Source organism: Leishmania braziliensis, assembly GCF_000002845.2.
Source record: "Leishmania braziliensis MHOM/BR/75/M2904 contig, possible fusion of chromosomes 20 and 34".
NCBI classification, from domain to species: domain Eukaryota; phylum Euglenozoa; class Kinetoplastea; order Trypanosomatida; family Trypanosomatidae; genus Leishmania; species Leishmania braziliensis.
The window spans coordinates 845,452-864,680 of NC_017947.1; the positions used below are offsets into that span (position 1 = coordinate 845,452).

A 19,229-nucleotide genomic window follows, 5' to 3' on the forward strand; every position below is an offset into this window, starting at 1 on the left:
CGAGTCAAAACAGGGAGTGGCCACCTGTGTCGTACAAGGTAAAGCAAGAGCGAGTAGAAAAGAGAAGTGAAGGGTTTATCCAGGGAGCATAGTTGTGAGCTCCTGGGTATAAGAAGGTTCTGTTGTGCTTGCCCTCCTTTTGCCATGCAAGGTCGAGCCAATGCGTCCATGTACCCTTCCTCCTCGCACGTCGCACCGTAGGCACGCACCTATACGTGAAGAGGAAAGAAACGAAGAGAAACACAAGGACACTCTCAGCTATGCTGGACTTCTTTTTCGTCCTCATCAAGTCCAGCATGCGCTGACCAGCCTAACCGCACAAAAATGGCTGTGACATTATCGCGCGTGCCCCGCCGCAGCGCCTCTCTTACAAGTTGGTCGGCGACGCCGTTGGCGTCGGCACCACTCGCCGCGTACGCGGTGGCCAGATCGACCGCCTCGGCGTAAGACATCGTGTCCCATAAGCCGTCACACGCCAGAATCAAAAACGCATCCTCCTTTGCCAACAGCACTTCAGAAGTGTCGGCGACAGCGATGATACCTGATGGCTTGCCGTTCGTGTATTCCTCAAGCTTGAACCCAGCATCTCCCACTGCTCGCGAGACGGCAAGGCTGCACATGCGCGGGTTGAGACGTGGATGGCCCACCCTGCAGTTGAAAATGCACCCGCCAGCATTCTTGACCCGCGTTGCCTCAGCATCGTTGCAGCTGGGGTTGTGCTTCACTGTCAACAGTACTGGTTTTCCCCCGCGCGCGAGGACCACTTCACAGTCGCCAACGTTACCAACCGTTAGCACCGAGCCCTGGACGACAGCAGCAGCGCACACACATCCAGCAGAGCTTATGTTGCTCGTATTCTGCTCCAAAAACTCGCGCTCCACCTGTGCAAACGCGTCGCTGATCGCCTTTTGTGGAGCTGTCTTAAGGCTCTCGTGGGTCAGTGTGATTTCATGCAGCCGGGAGCGGACGTACTCAGCGCACTGGCGACCCCCGTGCCCGTCATAGATGCCAAAGAAGCAAACTTCCGGCTCCACCACAGCCACGTGCTCGTCCTCCATGCTCGAACGGATCCCTTGATCGCTTGCCACGCCGACCTCCCTCACCGATTGATGCTGCATATCACTCACGGAAGAAAAGAAGGCACTGCAGAGTGATGAATGGGAGGAATTGTGCGGAATCTCCTGCGTGAAATGCTGTGCCGGAGTTCGCAGCTCTCGGGGAAGGAGGTAGTGGGGATAGGACTCCACCGGACCACATGTAGAGTAGTCGGTGAGCCTGTGATCCGTCAGAGAGTTCAGGTCAAAGCTATCACGGTTAAGATAACCGGGCGGAAAGCAGCTTGAGCTGTCCGATAAGCGTGACTTGTGGTGCGGTGATTGACTGTCATGAATCATGTCGATTGCCAGTTCAATGGAAACAGCTTGATGGACGGGTCGGAGACTCATCACCACGAAAAGGAGGCAGCAGGTGCACCTGGGGTAAAGGGAAAGGGATAAAGAAAAACGCCGAGGGAAGGGGGGCGGAGGGACTTTGACGTAAGCGCGTGTTTGCTGCTAAAGAGAGAGAGAGAGAGTAGATGGAGGCCTTTGGGTGGGTGGCTGGGTGGAGGGGATTTTGCGGTATCCGTAGAAAAGGTCAAGAAGTGATAATGACAAACACTACTCTCCCCCACTCTACGCTGAGGACACAAACACAGAGAAAGAGTAGGAGGAAGAAACGCAAAAAAAAAAAAAGAAGAAAAGTGTCGAGCGAAAAGCCGAGAAACCGTATACCAGCCAAAGCACACAAGCACACGAACACGTGAGCACGAACTACAGGAAAGAGTCACCGAGGTGATAACGGAAAGGAGGAAAGAGAGAGGGAGAGACGTGTGGAGCAGGTAGGTGTAAGCGAAAGAAAAGAGTAATTTTAGAAAGTAAAGGAAGAACAGCAAACGCAAAGATGTTGTCGTGCGACTGGGTAGAGAGGGAGAAAGGTGAGGAGATAAAAAGAACGCGATGGACATTGGTGGCAACTCCGGCTAGCCGCGTGCCTTTCTTCAGCATTCCTCCATACTTGGGGAGCAAATGCTGCGGTGTCTTCGCTACGATCACAAGTCTCATTTACCCTTTGAGCAAACGTTTAGGCTAGGACCAGACTCCCTCCCACTAGGGGCGACGCGAGTAACATCGCCGGGACGTTGGTCAAGCAAAACTCCAACATCTCTTTTTCGGAAGGGAACACAAGCGGGTAATATGCTGCTCGCAAGGCGAACCATGTCACACATTCTTGCTTAGCAGCGAGTGTGCCTACACGTAGTGGTGAGGAGCTCCTTGCTGCGCAGTCCGTGTAGACAGTGCCACCTGCTCAAAGTAATCGAGCAAAGCGACTTGTCGGTAGGCTTGGGTCCCACAAACAGGGGAACTGGGAAGCTGCGTGCTGAGAAGTTGACTGAAACGTGATTCAGCGGAAAAGGAAAAAAACTACACTGCAACTGCGAATAAAAACTATGCGGAATTGTCCTGCAAGAGTGAGAAAATACCGCACAGACTCAGGCACCAAGGAGCGGAGAAATCGTGAACACATGTGCGTGGGTCGCGAGTATACTGTGTTTACTGTCTGAATCCAGGCGTGGCTTGTTCCCTGTGGAAAGGGAGCAACGAGAAACTATTTTTGGTCTTTTCAGATATTCGTCTGTGGTCCCCCCCCCTCGGCTGGAAAAGAGGGGAGTAACTCGATGCATAGAAAGTGCCGTCGAGTCTTCTTGAGCATAGCAGATGAAAAGAAGATTAGAAGAGAAGTGGCTCCCACTGCAGAGAGACGGAAGAAAGAAAATGAGGGTCAGGTGGGCAAGCGGCTTTTTAAAGCTCTTTCGGAGCCGGTGGTGTTTTGGCAGAAGGCAGGCCGTTACCACCTCACCAGACATTTAATTGCCTGCACAAAGGTGTAAAGGGAAGAGTAAAGGGAGAAAGTTCCAGTCCCATTCAGTCGTACCCACATAGCGCCGCATACAGTCTCAGCTTGTTGCTCCCTGCCCCACCGTCCTCTCTCATATTAATGTAACTATGCGTGTTCTTCCCTGTCGAATCCGCGTTCGAAGTCCATTTACAATTTTTTTTAGAGCTATGCTCTAACCTCGCACGACGGTGCTTTGGAAAACAAGCCGGAAAGAGAGAGGTACACTCACGCACACCCAAGCACACACACGCACACACACACACACACGTCGACGCAAAGGCAGTGACCCTTTGCTCCGCGACGAGAACGGCGAAAGTAAAAAGAGACAACTGTGAGAGAAAAACAACAAAGGAGTGAACGCCGGTGTCAGGAAAGGGCAGAGAAAGAAAAGCTGTGTGAAAACAGCCTACTGCCCTTGCGTGTCACGGGGGACGGAAGAGCAGAGCAGGAGGCAGGATGGAGCCGCCAGTGGAGGAGAAAGAGCGTAAAAACACAAAGAGATATGGGAGAAAAGGGACGTGGAGTTACAGTGGTATAAGGCTCGTCGACGAAGCGCGACCGTCGCGCGGAAGAGGAGGAGCAGCACGAGGCAAAGAAAGGGCCCCAGAGCTGTCATTCACGGTGCAGTGGAGATTCACCCACTGTGTGCAAAGAGGTGGAGTATTTGTGAGTCAATGCAGTGGGCGAGAGCACAAAAGGAGGCATGATGGGTTGCTGGTTGTATTTTTCGAGTTCCCTTTGAACTCCCAAAATGGCAGCCGAGCTCTCTCGCTCTCTCTCTCACACACAGCGCCTCCATACACAACTATCACTCACTCTCGTAATTCCGCTGCCCCACGTAACCACCACCACATGCACACAGCCCTATGAATGACAGCTGCCCCCCGATACCCTTTTCACAAGAGCAGTCCATCTTCGTGCAGCAAGGATGCTCGCACCGCGACACCTTTTCGATTAAGGAAAAGGAGGCAAGCGATGCAGTCTCTTTCCCTTTAGGGATCAGCCTCACCCCAGCATCTGAGATAGAGCGCGCATGCATGTTTGCGCACTATGCAGGGTCCTAAAAAAAAATGCTCTTTGTTTGCTTGAGAGGGGTTGTATGTGTGCGTATGCATCTTTTCGGCCATTGGAAGAAGATGAGTAACAACCAAACGAGAAGAGGGGGTAATAAGAAAAAAAAGAAAACGCCTTAGCGGAGATAGGGGGCGGCGGCAATGGCACATCGTCGAGGCAGAGAGAAGGAAAGACGAGGAAGATTGAGTGACAGTAAAATATATGAAAAAAAAAAAAGAGCTACAACGGACGGAATGACGCTCTTTGTTTTTTTTTGTTTTCCGCTCTTTTCGTTTCCTTTCCTTTGCTGCTTCCCCTCTTTGCCCAGTTGACATGGTTGATCAAACGTCGTTACGGGGCTGTTGAGATGATGGAGAGAAAATCAGAGAAACGACGACCAAAAAAAAAGCGCGCAAGGAAAGCAAAGTAAGAAAACGACCAGAAGAGGGGAAACACAGACTGACAGGCACAAAGCGCAGAAATCGTGCGAAAGCAGGAAAAAAAAAGAGGAGGAAAAAAGTTGGATCTCGTTCGTACAAAGAGAGGGAGAGGAAAAAAAAACACACACAGAAGAGCCAGACATGATATTCATAACAAGCATCAACGCGCGCAAGACTACACATGCGCATACTCCATACGCCCACGGCATGCAGACACGCACACACGTAACATACCAACAAACACAATCACCTCTGCGCTATTCTCCACTCCCTCTTCCATCTACCCGAGAACCATGGACACACACCTAGTGTATCGTTGTATACTCAAGTGGCACGTATCTGCTACCGCTTGGGTGTGTTCGACATGCTCTTCCGCTGCCGCGTCTCATTTTCCCCCCGCTTCATCAACAGGCAGAGAAGGTGAGAGAGCAAGAGCAAAGACCGTGTCCCTCTTCCCTCGAGAAAGAGTTATCAACTCTCCATAGTACATCTGAGCCCTCATCACGTAGACACACACATTGCTCGAGCAGTCCCACTTGCGCGAGAACTAGGGATCTGTGGAGTAATTCCTCCACCCCTTTTTTCAATAAAGGCGGCCTTGCGTTCTCATCGTCATCGAAGTCGGCGTCCCCATTACTGCAGGGAGACACGTACATACAGAGCCTCAGGGGGTTCCACCATAGCCCACACAGCCACCCACTACTGTGTGCCTTCCAAAACACCAACAAAAGCAGAAACAGGAAGAGCACGGGAGACACAGCCGTCATAGGCGCGCCCACACACAACAACAACAACAACAACAAAGAAAAAAAAAACGCAGATGAGCTTGTAAAACAACCGCTTCTAGTATCCCATAACAAGCACACACACAACACACGCACACACTTAAAGATAGATGGGTGGGCAGGAAGCACAAGAGAACCACGGAAAAGGGGAGACTAGGGGGACCCACAATGAAAACAAGCAACAAAAGATACAAAAATGAAAGAAGTACACAGATTCAACGGTTCAACCATCTGCTCAAACACGCTCACATATACACGTGTACACGTACACCTTCCATGTCTGCCATAGATCGCCACGTGCACATAGTCTCTTTTGCTGCCGTCGCCCCCCCCCCTTTTACGCCAAGAAGCGACAGAAAGACAAATAAGGGAAGAAAGAGGGAACAGGGAAAGAGAGAAAAAATACGCTGGAGAAGGAAACAGAAGCAACGCGCGAGGTGGAGCAGAGGATAAAGATAGCGCAGATCCAACCACACAGAGAAGCACAGAAAGATCGAAACACAGAGTTTACCCCCACGGAAGTAAAAGAAAAGCACTCCTTACCATCACTTTCTATATCTTTGTACCTCTCCTGTAAGCCTTTCCCCCTCCCTCTCGCAACACCAGGATTTGCTTTCAGTCCTCCCTATCCATCGCCCTCCCTCACCACCCTTTTGTTATTTGCTTTTTTTTGATCCCCTGATCAACAGGAGAAAAACACAAGCAAGGAAAACCTCTTCTCTACCAGAAAAGGTGGACAAAAAACAGCCGCGACGAGGAGGCGTGCTGACGGGGGTCATCAAAAGAAAGGAGAAAGAAGGCACGGGGGGTAGTCAGACAGAGAGGTTGGTGCTTGGAAAGGGAAAAGGCGGAAAAGTGTAGAGCCTGGAGAAGGCTTCGGTAGTGGAGAGATGGAATTGGGGGGCCGTAGCCGCCTCTCGTCTCTCTTCCCTTTTTGCTTAGGTGATGTCGGTCGGCTAGCTCGCACCAATCGACCACAGAACCTCCTCGCCCGTATTCATCTTCGCTGTCTTCCCCTCTCGTACCTCTCCCCGCTGCCTGCCCCTCCCCACAGGCATACTTTACCATGCGTCTGCCACTAAATGGCGTCAACATAGACATAGAGAACGACAAAACAGACTCTCCGTCCTCGAGGCTGTCTTTCTTCCGTGGGCCTCACATGCGATTGGGAATTTATTAGTTTCGTTTGCTTTTTCTTCCTTTGGGGGTGAAGAAGAGGGGAAGAGGAAGTACTGTAAGAAGGCGCAAAGCGAGGTGGCCGCGCACGCTCGTACACGCCTTTGTGTATGGATGTGTGTAGTTCGCATGGCCCGACTACGGCTCCTCGGAGAGATTGCGCGTTGAGGTCGACACAGCCGCCTCTGGTACAAATTCGCGTGTGCTGAGAGGCCCTTCCCGGCGCGTCAAGTGTACCAACATGGCGGTAACATTATCAGTGCTCCCTTTCATGAGCGCCGCCTGAGCTAACTCCTCGGCGATGCACTGCGCCGGTACACCTTCCTCAAATCGTTGGTAGCAAAAATCCACCACCTCCGCGTACGTCATGACATCCCAGAGTCCGTCGCAGCCAATCACGAGGAACTCATCATCATCTGTCAGTCGCGTAACCGACGTCTCTGGGACAGCGATCACGCCAGAGGGCTTGCCATCCGTGTACTTAGGAAGCTTGAAGCCTGCGTCTCCAATAGCGCGCGTCACGGCAAGGCTGACCACCGCAGGGTTGTAGTTTGGGTGTCCGACACGATTGTGGCACACTTTTCCTCCTACAGATCGAATCCGCTCCTCCTCGCTCGGGTTACTGGAGATGCTGTGTCGCACTGTGAGAACTACAGGCTTTGCGTTGTGCGACAGCACAACTTCCGCGTCGCCCACGTTTCCTACTACAAGCTTGTCATCTATAATCAAAGCAACGGCGCAGACGCTTCCAGACTCGTTCGTCTCCGCCTCAGAGCGTGCGAGAAAGGCGCGATCAGCCTCTACAATGCCATCGATGATGGCCTTCTCAGGATTAGTTTTCACCTCCGGGTGGCCGAGAATGAGTCCGTGCAGCTGGTCGCGGAGGTACTCGGCACATTGGGTGCCGCCGTGACCGTCGTAGACGCCGAAAAACGGAATTCCCTCGAATAGCATTGTGTGCTGATCCTCCATTGTCTTGCGGGTGCCCTGCTCGGCGGTTGCACCGTAGTCCACAACAACGAAAGCGGTTTTTCGCATGCTGTTGTGGCGGCAAATGGGGTTCAGCGTCGCCGAGTTCTGCCGCGACGACGGCTCTAAGCTCATGCTGGACGGAACGGCTACGTGGTTAACCTGATGGTCCTTGCCGTCACCGCCGGCGCAGCCTGGCTTCGGTGTAGGTGCATCAGCGCTCCCTGTGGAAGAGGGTGACACTTGCGGGAGCAGGCCACCCTTTGCTGAGTCGCGCGGCCTCGTTGGCGAGCTCGTTGGTAATGGCGAAAGAAAATGTGGGTGTTTGCCTAAGGATGTACTACTATTCGTAGAGTTGTTCTTGCTCACGAGAACTGTCGTCGGTTTCTGTTTTGGTCGCATGATGGACTTCTTCTTCGGCGTGGCGAAGGCTGTTGTCGCGCTGGAGGAGGCTGGGCTCTTCGGGGAGTGCGGTGAGTCGGGTTTCCGCGTCGCTGTCGCGTCGTTCTTCTTCTCTGCCGGCATGCTTTGGCACGTTGCCGGTATGACAGAGAGCAAATATTAAAAAAGAACGCCTTCTAGAAAGCGCAAGCACGTCGCGCAGAGAGACGCAAAACTGTTCCAGCGAAGAAGAAAAAGAGGGAGACAACGCTGCGGAGAAGAAATTAGGAAGACGCCAGCGGAGACACACACACACAGCGAAAAGACAAGAGAAAAGTGTAATACGGAGTGTGGGTGTATATATGTGGGTGTGTGTCGGTGTGTATGTGGGTTGGTTTTGGGGGAGTGTTCGAGTAGAACGCGAAGGAGGAGAGCAAATAGGAAAAGGGGAAAACAGAGTAAACAAAAGAACTAGCAAAAAAAAAAAAAAACACAACCAGACAGCAACCAAAGGAACGGACAACGATGCCTAGCACAGAACGAAGATGAGGAGAGGAAAGCGAGTGAAGCGGTAGAAAAAAAGTCGGGGAGACACACGGTCGCGGGCAATAACATCCACAAGACCCACTTTCCAGTGCGACACCCTTCACTGCGTATCGGTGTGTGGTAGCCACGTAGATAGGTAGAGAAGCTGCTGGTTGCGTGAGAGATAGAGAAATGAGAGACACAGAGAAAAAGCGGTAGAGGGCAGAGTGACAGAATGAATGCTGTGCTGTCAGTGGTAGCCACAAAGTGGAACACGAGAAAGAGAAACAGAGGGTGGCTGAGAAAAAGAAAAGCAGAGTAGTGTGAGCTGCTCGTTTTTGTTGTTGTTGTGTGTGTGTGTGTGTATGTGTGTGTGTGTGTATGTAACGATCTTTGTGGCAGCAGGATGCAAAGATGCGCGGAACGTGCCTCAGCTTTGGTCGTCTTGCGTTATTACGCCGTCGTTGCGGTTGTAGCTGTCCCTTGCCAGCACTGCTTACCTTCTCGCTGCTCACGTAGTTCGTGACGATATCAATTGCAAAGTGGACGCCGACTAAGGGATTTCTAGGGGGAGAAGAAGAGGGAGGAAGAACTGCGTGCCGTTTTTCGCTTTTGCATGCTGCACATGAGTTGCCAAGAGACGGCGTTGCGCAGTGCACCCCTTCCGCTAGTTTGTTCGCGCTGTCTGCTTTCGTTTTTCGTGTTGTATGCGCCGGCACACAAGGGTGCGATGTCCCCAAACACCCTCAAATCCTCTCACTCTCTCTCTCTTTTTCTCTCTAGATCCCTGCGTTTTCTTGACCTACACCTCGTTTTCCTCGTTCACGCTGTTGTGAGAATCCGCCCTAACAGCGACTGTGGACTGCTATGTGTGAGGCGATAGACACGGTGTGGAAAAGGACGAAGAGAAAGAGCAGCGAACAATTGCAGCGGTGGCTATAGGCACTCTGAATGCACTGGCACACGCGCGCGCTCGCTCGCTGCGGCGATGATAGCGAATCGCGGAGATAAAAAGAAGAAGGCAAGAAGAAAATACAATAAAAACGTACAATAGTGTGCGTACGTGTACACACATCTTCATGGTGCCATCAATCGACAAGAAAAGCGAGCGAGCGAGAGAGAGGGAGAGAGAGCAGAAGCAGAAGAGCAGAATGTGACACTCATGTAAGAGAGAGAGAGAAGGAACATGGTGAAGGTGGTGGACCATAGACCCTTAGATGACAATCTCTCTCCTGCATGGGGACAGCCCAAGAACCCAAAAGGTGCTTTCCTAGTTCTTGAGGGAGGGAGAGGGAGAGGGAGAGGGAGAGGGAGGGGGGGTGATGGACACACGAACGTTGCTTTTAGCTCGCTCTTTTTACTGCGCACTGCGATAAACATGATGAATCCAGTCATGCCTCTGAAGAAGAGGAAGGAGTCTTACAGCTTCTCTATCGTTTTTTTTTTCGTCGAGCCACACCGCCACCACCAGAGCTCCACCACTAAAGTACCCACCCTGCTCTCTTTCTCCCTCACTTGTGTTCATCACGAGAAGGACAGCACACACCCGCACACACAAGTAACTCGAAGGCACAGTCACCGCAACGTCGGTGGTATTATGATACACCCTGGGTGGTATGCGTTTTTCCTCCTGCTTCGTGTTTTTTCTTGGAGCTTTTTTTTACTTTTGGGAGGAGTGTGAGTGTGTAGAGGCCCCCCCCCCTATGGAGAGGTGGATGTGCTGTGGACCCAGCAGCCTATAATCTCTTCATTACTTGTTAGGTACTGCACAACGCACATAGGCTCGTACACGTAGACACAAGCATCAAGTGAGAGGCGCGATCCAAGCTCTACGCGGTCCCCCAACTCACTCGGCCTCCCACCGCACGACTAGATCATCTTGCGGAAAAGAAACTCTGGCACGTCACCACTGAAAGAAAGGGTAAGGAAAACAGACGTGACGCACAAGGCATCGCACGCGCAAGACAGTGACGCAAATCTGCACCACAGTAATGAAGCCACGTGAGTATGTCAGCGTGGTGGGAGGGAGAGGGAGAGGGGGGGGGGGGGGCAGAAAATGACAAAGGAGGTCGATGAGAGAAAGAGTAGACGAGGACAGGAACCCAAGCAAAACCACAGTTCTGACACACATGCACATATAGAGGTCCGTTGGCAGATCGGATATGGGCTCCTATCGTTGAGCCAGCGCACACGAACACGGAGACGTCAGGAGATGCACAGAGAGGTCAACACAGAAGGCACACTCACGTGACATACATAAAAACGAGAGTCACCAACAAAGAATGCAGAGAGGCGTGCGCAGGTGCCTGTCTGTGTGTCTGGCTATGTATACCTGGGTCGGGAGAAAATGCACTGCTCAGAGAGGTCACACAAGGCAAAGGAGCGATAGCAGGCGAAAAAAAAACAGAGGACGCATGCCTGACAGTTCGCATTTAATAAGGCATGACACTTTTGGTATGAGATGGGAGAGAGAGGGAGGACACCTACAGTGACACAAGCATCACATGCGTGACTCAAGAATCCGTGCACACAACTCCACGCACGACTCAGGCGGCATGCTGCAGTGCAAATTCATCTCCTCCCAGCAGCTGTTGAAGTAGACACTCCCTACCGCCTCCTCCAATGCACTGGGAATGACTCGAAAGATATTGATCAAGTCATGTGTAGGACACGTCTGTAGCAAGACAGAGCCGGCACCAAGAATTGCGATGCATTTGAGAGCGTAGATATGAAGAAGGTAACACCATTCGCTGAAGACGCGCTGGCGGATTGGTGGGTCACTTTGGGCAGTCAAGTAGTGGGTGCGGGCAGCGATTGGGTAACGCGCGGAGCGGAACACGTCGGAGAAATGGCAACTCTTGTACTCTTTTACTGCCTCCTTTGCAGGAGTCGAAGGGGTGGTGGTGGCTCCTGTGACCTCCAGTTCGGCCCGCACGCCCGCTTGCGCCGCCGACTGCAGCTCTATACATGTCAGCCGGCTTCGCTTCAGCTCATCCAAATACCGACCTACGTAAACCCACAAATCATTCCGCACCACGTTCATGTCGGCCTCGCCAAGATCAAACGCGGCAATGAACTCGATCAACAGACATGCGTAGGGAATCAGCAACAGCATCTCCGGCACTGGGTTTGCAAAGGTTGTGATGTAGGCCGGCGATATTGCGGCAATGTCCGGGAAGGAGCACCTGCTCTGTGGTGCGCCGTCGCCTACCGAGGCGTCTCCAGCAGCAGTTGCAAGCACCGCTGACTCCGTATGAGACGCAACGCCGTGCGAGTTCACCACTGCGAGTTCGTGCGATGTGGCCATGACGGACTTGAGAAACCCCACAGCGCGGGCATCGCGGGTGACGAGGAAATAGAAGCTCACACCGAGCAACACGTGGCGCATAGCGCCCGACACTTCAAGGCAAACGTTGTGGTCCGCCTCGCATGCGCTGAGCAGACCCTGAAGTTTACCCAGGAGGCCCTGCGTGAGGCAGACAAAGATGGTAGAGCGAATCTGCAGCAGTGCCGCACTCGCTGACTGCACCGAGGTGGCAGACAGTCTGGAGAGAGACACGTGCACTGGGGTGTTGCACGCCGCTGGTGTCTGATGCAGCTCCACCCAGTCAGCGGTGCGCTCAAAGTGTATCACATCGACGAGGCCAACCTGCTGAATCTCACGCACCAGGCTCACGACAAACGGATTGCTGTGCCGGGACTCCGCCGGAATCCACTGATACAACCTTTCTGTATAGTTCACCGCATCCGTGAACGACGACGCGCCAGAGGTGCTACTCAGCCCGTCCAATGCGTCCATTGTCGCCAAGGACGGCGCAGCCCAGACAAAGTCGCAGCACACCCGCAGTATCTCGTCCACGTAGCCGCTGCGGAGCATGCTCAAGGTGATCTTGGTCGATACCACAAGCTCAGTGAGAACCTTACACGCTAACTCCAGCAACTGAGCGTGATCTTTGCATGCAAGCAGCATTCCCTTGAGCGCAAAGTAAATGAGGAGTCGATAGTCAAAGCAGTCATACTTGGTGCCGATAGACATTGGTGTCGACATTGCATCCATGTCCCCAGGCACGTGCGTCAGCAGCGTCGTCAGCATCGGTCGCACCATGCCACTGAACAGCGAGCTCAGCACCTCCGCATCGAACAGGCCAGCATACTGCGCAAGCAGCGTCCAGATGGACGACAATGCATGCGCTCGCACTCGCACGGAACTGTGCACGACGACAATTGGCATCATTCCCTCGAACAGCGACATCCATAGGTGGTACTTTGTCTTGCTGGTGAAAGTAATGGGCTTCTGGAGGAGTGAATCCTGTGTCAGGGGCTCCGCGGAGAGCGTAACCCGCGATAGCTGCTTGCTCACCGTGTGCAACCCTGCCAGCTCCTGTTCCGGGGTGAGAAAGCGCGTGGCCCACCGCGTGATGGCGTCAGCCGTTCGTACCTCTAGGGGCGGAGCCTCGAGCCCGTATTGCAGCCAGTGGCCACACGCGACAAGGTACGAAATGGCGCGCAGTGGCATGCTCTCCTCCACGCCGGAGCAGGCAAATGTCGTCAAGCAAAAGATCAAGTCGCTAAAGCAGTCCTTCACAAAGCTAATGTGCCGCAGTATCACGCCCTCGCAGATAGACCAGGCGGACGGCGCCACCTCTGGAATGGCCGCGGCGTGGCTGAGGCACGAAAAGACGACGTTCCAGCCGCTTGCCAAGTGCTCGGCGCGGAAGTCGATTACCTCGGAGAGAATCATCATCACCTTCTGCCGGCAGGCGACGTTTTGGTTTGACATGAGAATTGATTCAAACGGCTTCAGGACCTCCTTCTGGAAGGAGTAGTTGAGTAGCTCCTCACGCATGAGGAAAGTCAGCGCGACGAGCCGCAGACCGTCCAAGGAGGACAGGGCAATATCGCTGTTACTGCGGCATCCTGCTAGCGTAAACACCTCACTTGCGTGCGCCCACAAATCGCGCCACTGCAGCCGGCTCAAGAAAGAGGCGCAAATGCTGACAAAGTCGAACAACTTAGTTAGCGAGAATGTGCGAGTATGCTGTAGTTCCATCTCGCATACCTTCACCAAACCGTTCGTCATCTCCAGCTGCACTCGCGGTGGGTACTGCGTAGCGTCGAAGAGGCGATCAAGCCACAGATCGACGTGGCACGTGGGAACGGAGCGAAGCGCCAAAAGTATAGCTTTTCGATTTTCGCAAGAGCTGCGGTCGACAACGCTGGCAGGTACATCGTCAAGCGCACCAAACCAGAGATCCACGTACTGCCGCTGCTCCAAGGCGGTCGCTACAGGGGAGCTCCTGCTTGGGTTATTGCTGTCCGTGTCGACCGCAGCGGACGCCAAAGACACAGCAGGCTTTATCGTGGAATTTGGTGGCTTTGAAAGCACCACGCCAGTTTCTCTAGCCACTGAGGTCGTGCCCAGCAGTCGACGCGTCTGGCGCTGCCACATGCCCTCGATGCCGTTCGCCAAGGCATCCACGAGTGACATCGCTTTATACGCCATCTGCCACCCACGCGCGTTGAAGGAAGAACCACACTGCACGAACAGGTTTAAAAATGTGGAGAGCACCTGTAAGCGCGTGAGAGGGATTGTCGACTTCACTTTCACGCGTGAACTAGGCGCTGCCGTGAGGATAATGGCGGAGGTCAGGCGTGTCAGCTCGAACATGTGCTCCAGCAGCTTCTCTGTGTGGGAAACGTTGCCGAACGCGCAGCAGACGCGGACAGTATTGTGCAAGCCGAGGAGGATAGTGCTGAAATAGCCAGTGCTCTGTGTATCCTCCATGTATGCGGCCACCGCCTCGTACTCCGCCCCTGTCTCCCGCTCATTTCCAGCTGACGGCGGCGACAAGCCCTGCGGTCGCACGTATTTCTCCGAGTCCTCCAGCAGCTGCTGTAGTGCTAGCACAACAATGTGACACACCACATCGACCGACACCTCCCACATCGGAAGGGCATTTTCGATGCTCGTCGCCGTCACAAACATGGCATGGTGCGCCGCGTCGTGGGTGGAGGCTTCTTGTAGTGCGTCCATCACCTCCTTCAACGTCGCCCGTAACTCCTGCTGATACATATCCTCTCGCTTGCGCCGGGCTGAGTTGAACAGCGCGTTGCCGGCGGCATCCATTGGTAGCAAGACCTTGTCCGTGATGGCGGCAGCGATCGGCGAGAGGTGGCGCAGCAGGGGAATAGAGTCCAGTAGGTTCGTCGTCAGTTTGCTACCACGTCTGCCTCCACATCCGTCCGCCGCGGCTGCAGCTGACGCGTGCACCGACGGCTGAGTGCAGCACTTTGCCGACGGCCGCAGCACGATCTCTTCCCTGCTGATGCGGTCATAGATTCCATCGAGTATGGACGGGTCAATGTCGTTGCCCTCGTCGATGCCTCTGTTATTCTGCAGGAAGCCCTCCTTCGTCATCTTGTTCTTGATGTGCGGGCTGTGGGCGTCAGTGTTAAGCATGCAGATGGAGAAGGATAAAATGAAGGCGGTATCTGCAGAAGCGAAAATGCCGGGGTTTTGGCGGCAGTACTGCGCCGCGAAGAGCTCCATGGTTTTGTCCACAACCTGTGCCTCGCCCAAAAGCTTGAAGCCGCCGAGGAAGAGACGCAGTGCCTCGTCCAGCGTCTTGCCGGTAAAGTCGTGTAGCCTAATCCACTCCTCGAATACGACACGAGAGAACGGATTTCGAAAGCACTTGGCAAAGTAGTCTCCCAGCACCATCTTGTCAAGGTAGTCCTCGTTGCCTCGCAGAAACGTTGCCACCTGTCTAGCAGAGAGCAGCATAGCGTCGTCCACGTCAGTTGTAATGGTTCCAGTAGGCGTCGTTGCCCTGGCCACAGGGGTGGGGGACTCTGCGGCAGCTTCAACGTCGCCATCGCCTAAAACCTGCTCCGCCCCTCCTAACACCGCATCGACACCGGATTGTGTCTCTGTGTTGGCATTGCAAAGCCTACCTGAGGCGCTTTCGTCGGTAGTAGCAGTAGCTGTGGTTGAGTCAGTGGCAACCCCCGCTCTGTTGTCCAACGGAAATTCCCTTCCTGCAGCCACCGGTGGCTCCGACGATGCACTAACCGCCTCATCAGCGCACTCGAGAATCAGCACAGAGTTTCCAAAGTACTCAATGGCCGCATCTGGGGCCGCCTTCTGATTGAACATCTCGAGAAATTTCTTGAAAGCATCCCTGTACCGTCGCGCATGCAAGAAGGCGTCGACGTTCGTGGTCGCGGTGAGGCCACCGTTGGCGCCACCGCCACTCATCGATAAACCCATAATATCAACGCAGGGCAGCTGGGCCTGGTTCCTAACGCACCGCAGTCCGTCCTCGCTCAACTTGCGCATGAGCGGCGACGTGCTGGCAAGTACGTCGGGTTCCGCATCTGTCGTCGAGCCGTGCCAAGACACACCCTTATTGCTGAGCGTACCGGTGTGACCGTCCTCCTCCTGATCACACTCAAAGCGCTCGATCCACTGAATGTTGGAGTCGGAGACCTGCAACAAGCTCACAAGTGCCTTGCGGCGCAGTGGCTCTGGTACGTCGTACTCCAGTCGCACCGTCAGAACCCTCTTCAATTCAGAGACGAGGTTGGTGTTGCGCACCTGCTGCGCCGGAGGCATGGCAAGCGCGCCGAGGTAGTGGATCATCATCTCAAAGAAGCTTTGCGAGTGCGTTTTGCAGTCGTAGTTCAGGAAGAGCCCGAGTAGGAGCTGTGGCTCCTCGATGTACGACCCAAAGGCTTCCAGCACGAGTAGCTTGTGCTCCAAGGAGGTGAAACAAGAGTCTAGCACACGGAAGTATACGTGACGGAACACCGTGCTCGTCTCACTCACCATCTGAGGACCAAAGCGCAGGCAGCAGCTTGAGAGCACATTGATGGAAAGCCGAAATATGTCAAGGTCTGCCGAGATTGACGTTCGAATCGCGGCAGGCACGACAGCCTGGCGCAGCAGCTGCACGATATCTGCACTTTTGCGGAACTGCGGACCGCCGTTCACGATACTGTACAAGAGAAAACTCAGCGCCGTCACCAGCGTGTGCTCATTCAGCAACGCCGCAGAATAGCCCTTAATTGAGGCACCCTCTTCTGTGGCGTTGCCAGGGGTTTTGCTCGGAGCCTGTGGCGCTGCACTGCCACTGCCACCGCCGGAGCCGTTGGACGGAGTGTCCCGACGATACACGCTCGCCGATGCCGCTACAACGCCCGCCTCGAGTCCGCCGCCACTGGCGGACAATATAGACGAAATTCCGGAGAGCGGTGTCAGGCGAACGATGTGACCGCATAACTCGAGCAGCAGAAGCATGTCCATCACCCCACGGAGTCGTCGCGGCGGTGACGACGTCGTCGGCGTGGCAGCAGTCGACGTTTCCGCTCTCTGACACACACACGGAACCACAAGTGGCTCCGCAGCAGCAGTGATAGTGGAGGATGTGGCTAAAGATGTTTTTTGTGTCGCCGCTTCACATGCCTTTTCCGGTGGTGCTCCATCATCAGTCTCTGTGCACTGTAGAAGTGGGTCGTCGAAGGATGGAGTCGTAGACTTGCCTGCCGAGGTCGAGATCACCGCAGTCGGCAAAGGCATGAGCGGAGTGCCGGCTGACGAGTTCATCGCAGAGTGCGATGGGGTGGCTTGTTCCTTCAAGCAGCCACACGCACAGCCTCTGTCGCTGCCGTCAGCAACTCCCTGCTCGACATAATTGGACAAGGCGCGCGTTATCGTGTGCAGCGCCTTCTGTGCCTCGTCAATAAGAATGGGCGACACCCCTGCTGGTCGGGAGCAGACCCCAAGTAGAACGCGGAACACGCTTACTAGGCGACAGCCGTGCACGGACAGCTGTAGCGGCTGCAATGCAGAAGGCTGAGTGTCGATGCTCTCCTTTCGACTGAGGCGAGGTGCAGCGGCCGCCTTGAGCGCGACAATCATCACGAAGTACAGTCGGTCGCTCGACTCCTTGGACTGCACCGTATCCACCGCCGCCAAGACCGCGTCTACAAGGTAGTCACGCATGTTCTCACTCGGCCCCAGAGTGTCGGTAAGCGTTGATATACCGTCGGTAGATGCCGCGTTCGGCGCGCCAGCGCCGCTTGGCGACGAAGTACGCTTCTTTCCGCCCAGCAGCTTTGAAAAAAACATCTTTGTACCGCTTGCGGTCAACACCGGTACTGTAAACGTGGGAGCTGGCGCCACCAACTCCGACGGCAGAATTCCACTTGTCAGGACGACAGCCGCCAACTCCAGCGCTGCCGTCAGTATTCGCACCGAGTTGCGTGCAATGCCTCCATTTTCGCCAACGATTGCCATACGGCAGGCGTACGCCAGTTTGCTGAGCTCCTCGTCGTTGCATAAGAACTGCTGGAGCGGACTGCAGGCAGTGGTGGATGCAGGTAGAGAAACCGGGGAGCTGGAAGGGGTAGATGTCACCGCTGCAACGGATGGTGCTGCATCGGGGGTCTCCGTATTTGCCTCACCAACCACCTCGGGAGCCGCCATCCGCTCACCACCTGTGGGAGACGTACTTGCAGCAGACAACTGCGGTACCGACGTATTATGGGACGAAGTGGAAGTGGGGGGGACTACTAGGGTCGCGCCCACAGGCTTGGACGGCGTCGACTGTGTCGAGAGCTGGTGCTGCTGCTGAGAAGTCTGCTGTGCGTGGCGCTTCAGCGCCTTGCTCACCGTAGACACCATTGCTCTCTCCCTCGTACCACTTTTCATTTCCACCAGAAGACGCGAACACGCGTCCAGTATCTCTTCAATACCCTTCTCCATAGCTACCAATGACGAAGCAGAGAAATAATAGATTGACTGATTCAGAGAGACAGCTGCAGGATTTGAAATAGGAAAGAGAGCAGACCAGAGGGAGAACAAGCACAGGTGCCGCTACAAGAAAGGGAAAATGGGAACGAAGAGAGGGGCTCCCTTTTTTACACGCAGGCTGACTTCAGTTGTGGTAGGCGTAGCGTGGTGATGGATGATGAGCAAGAGATCAAGAGGGGGCAGGCACTGATCACAGGAACGAAAAAAAAAGGGGAAACACCTCCACACATATAGGTGCTTGAGGGAGTGCTGCACTCCGCAGCTCCCCAAAGAAGACAAAATAGGAGGAAGAGAGTGAGTAAGTGACCGAGGGAGCGAAGAGTGAAGACGTCAAAGACACAAAGGGCACCCGATAAAGAGGGGAAGAGGTACGCAGCTGCGGGCGAGAGGGTCTTGATACGAAGAAAAAGCACTGGGAAAGTCGAAGAGACACATGCGAGAGTCGCAGAGATGGGGTGAGCAGCCATTACAACACAGCTACTGCACAAAACTACAGGATCGACAGTTGTTGGGACGAATAAAGTTATTTTTTTTTCTTCCGTTCTTTCCAGCACAGGGCAGGTGCCAATTAAAGTGGCGCAGAGGCGCACACATAAATCCACACGCGAACGCATACAGATGTGGAGGTACCTCCATGTGTTCCCAGACACAAGGCAACAAGGAAAAACAACAAGGGGAAGAAATTGAACGTGGATGAAGCACTGAGTCACCATGTGCTCTGAAAGACAGATAAAGACACAGGCGCGCTTCGTTGGGCCAGAGAAGACTCCCTCATGTTTCCCTGTCACCGTTCCCGCACTCTTCCCCCCCCCCCCACCTCTCATCCCTCTCCCTCCCCTCCCCACTGATACCCTTGTAGCCGTCTAACACAGCAACGTATGCTGTTCCCGCGTGCTTTAATCCTGGCGCTCGAGTGCCACGAAAGTGCAGGACATGGAGAAGGCACACCCACGTGTAGACTCTTTTCGTCCACTTCCACGCGTGGCCTTCACTTCTCCCCCTCCTCGACCTGGTCAGTCTTACGGGGGACGAAGGGGATGGTGGTGTCAAACTCATGAAGTAAAATTCACAACGAGGAAGAAAGAGCTCCTCTATTCATCCTCCGTAAGAAGCGCAGTTCTCGACCGTTTCTGAATTCCTGCGGTTTCG

At 54.2% G+C, this 19,229-nt stretch overlaps 3 protein-coding genes across 3 annotated transcripts; all 3 read right to left on the bottom strand.

The window, feature by feature from the left end:
- Positions 1-254: 254 nt before the first annotated feature.
- Positions 255-1,445, bottom strand: LBRM_20_2040 (protein phosphatase 2C-like protein; the record flags this gene model as incomplete). The annotated part of the gene is made up of 1 exon (XM_001564435.1): positions 255-1,445. The coding sequence occupies one exon, from the start codon at positions 1,443-1,445 to the stop codon at positions 255-257; it is 1,191 nt and encodes a 396-aa protein (XP_001564485.1).
- A 5,084-nt stretch (positions 1,446-6,529) lies between these two features.
- On the bottom strand, positions 6,530-7,885 carry LBRM_20_2050 (protein phosphatase 2C-like protein; the record flags this gene model as incomplete). The annotated part of the gene is made up of 1 exon (XM_001564436.1): positions 6,530-7,885. One exon carries the CDS (start codon positions 7,883-7,885, stop codon positions 6,530-6,532), a length of 1,356 nt encoding a protein of 451 aa, XP_001564486.1.
- A 2,881-nt stretch (positions 7,886-10,766) lies between these two features.
- LBRM_20_2060 (conserved hypothetical protein) lies at positions 10,767-18,032 on the bottom strand (the record flags this gene model as incomplete). The annotated part of the gene is made up of 1 exon (XM_001564437.1): positions 10,767-18,032. One exon carries the CDS (start codon positions 18,030-18,032, stop codon positions 10,767-10,769), a length of 7,266 nt encoding a protein of 2,421 aa, XP_001564487.1.
- Between the last annotated feature and the right edge of the window lie 1,197 nt (positions 18,033-19,229).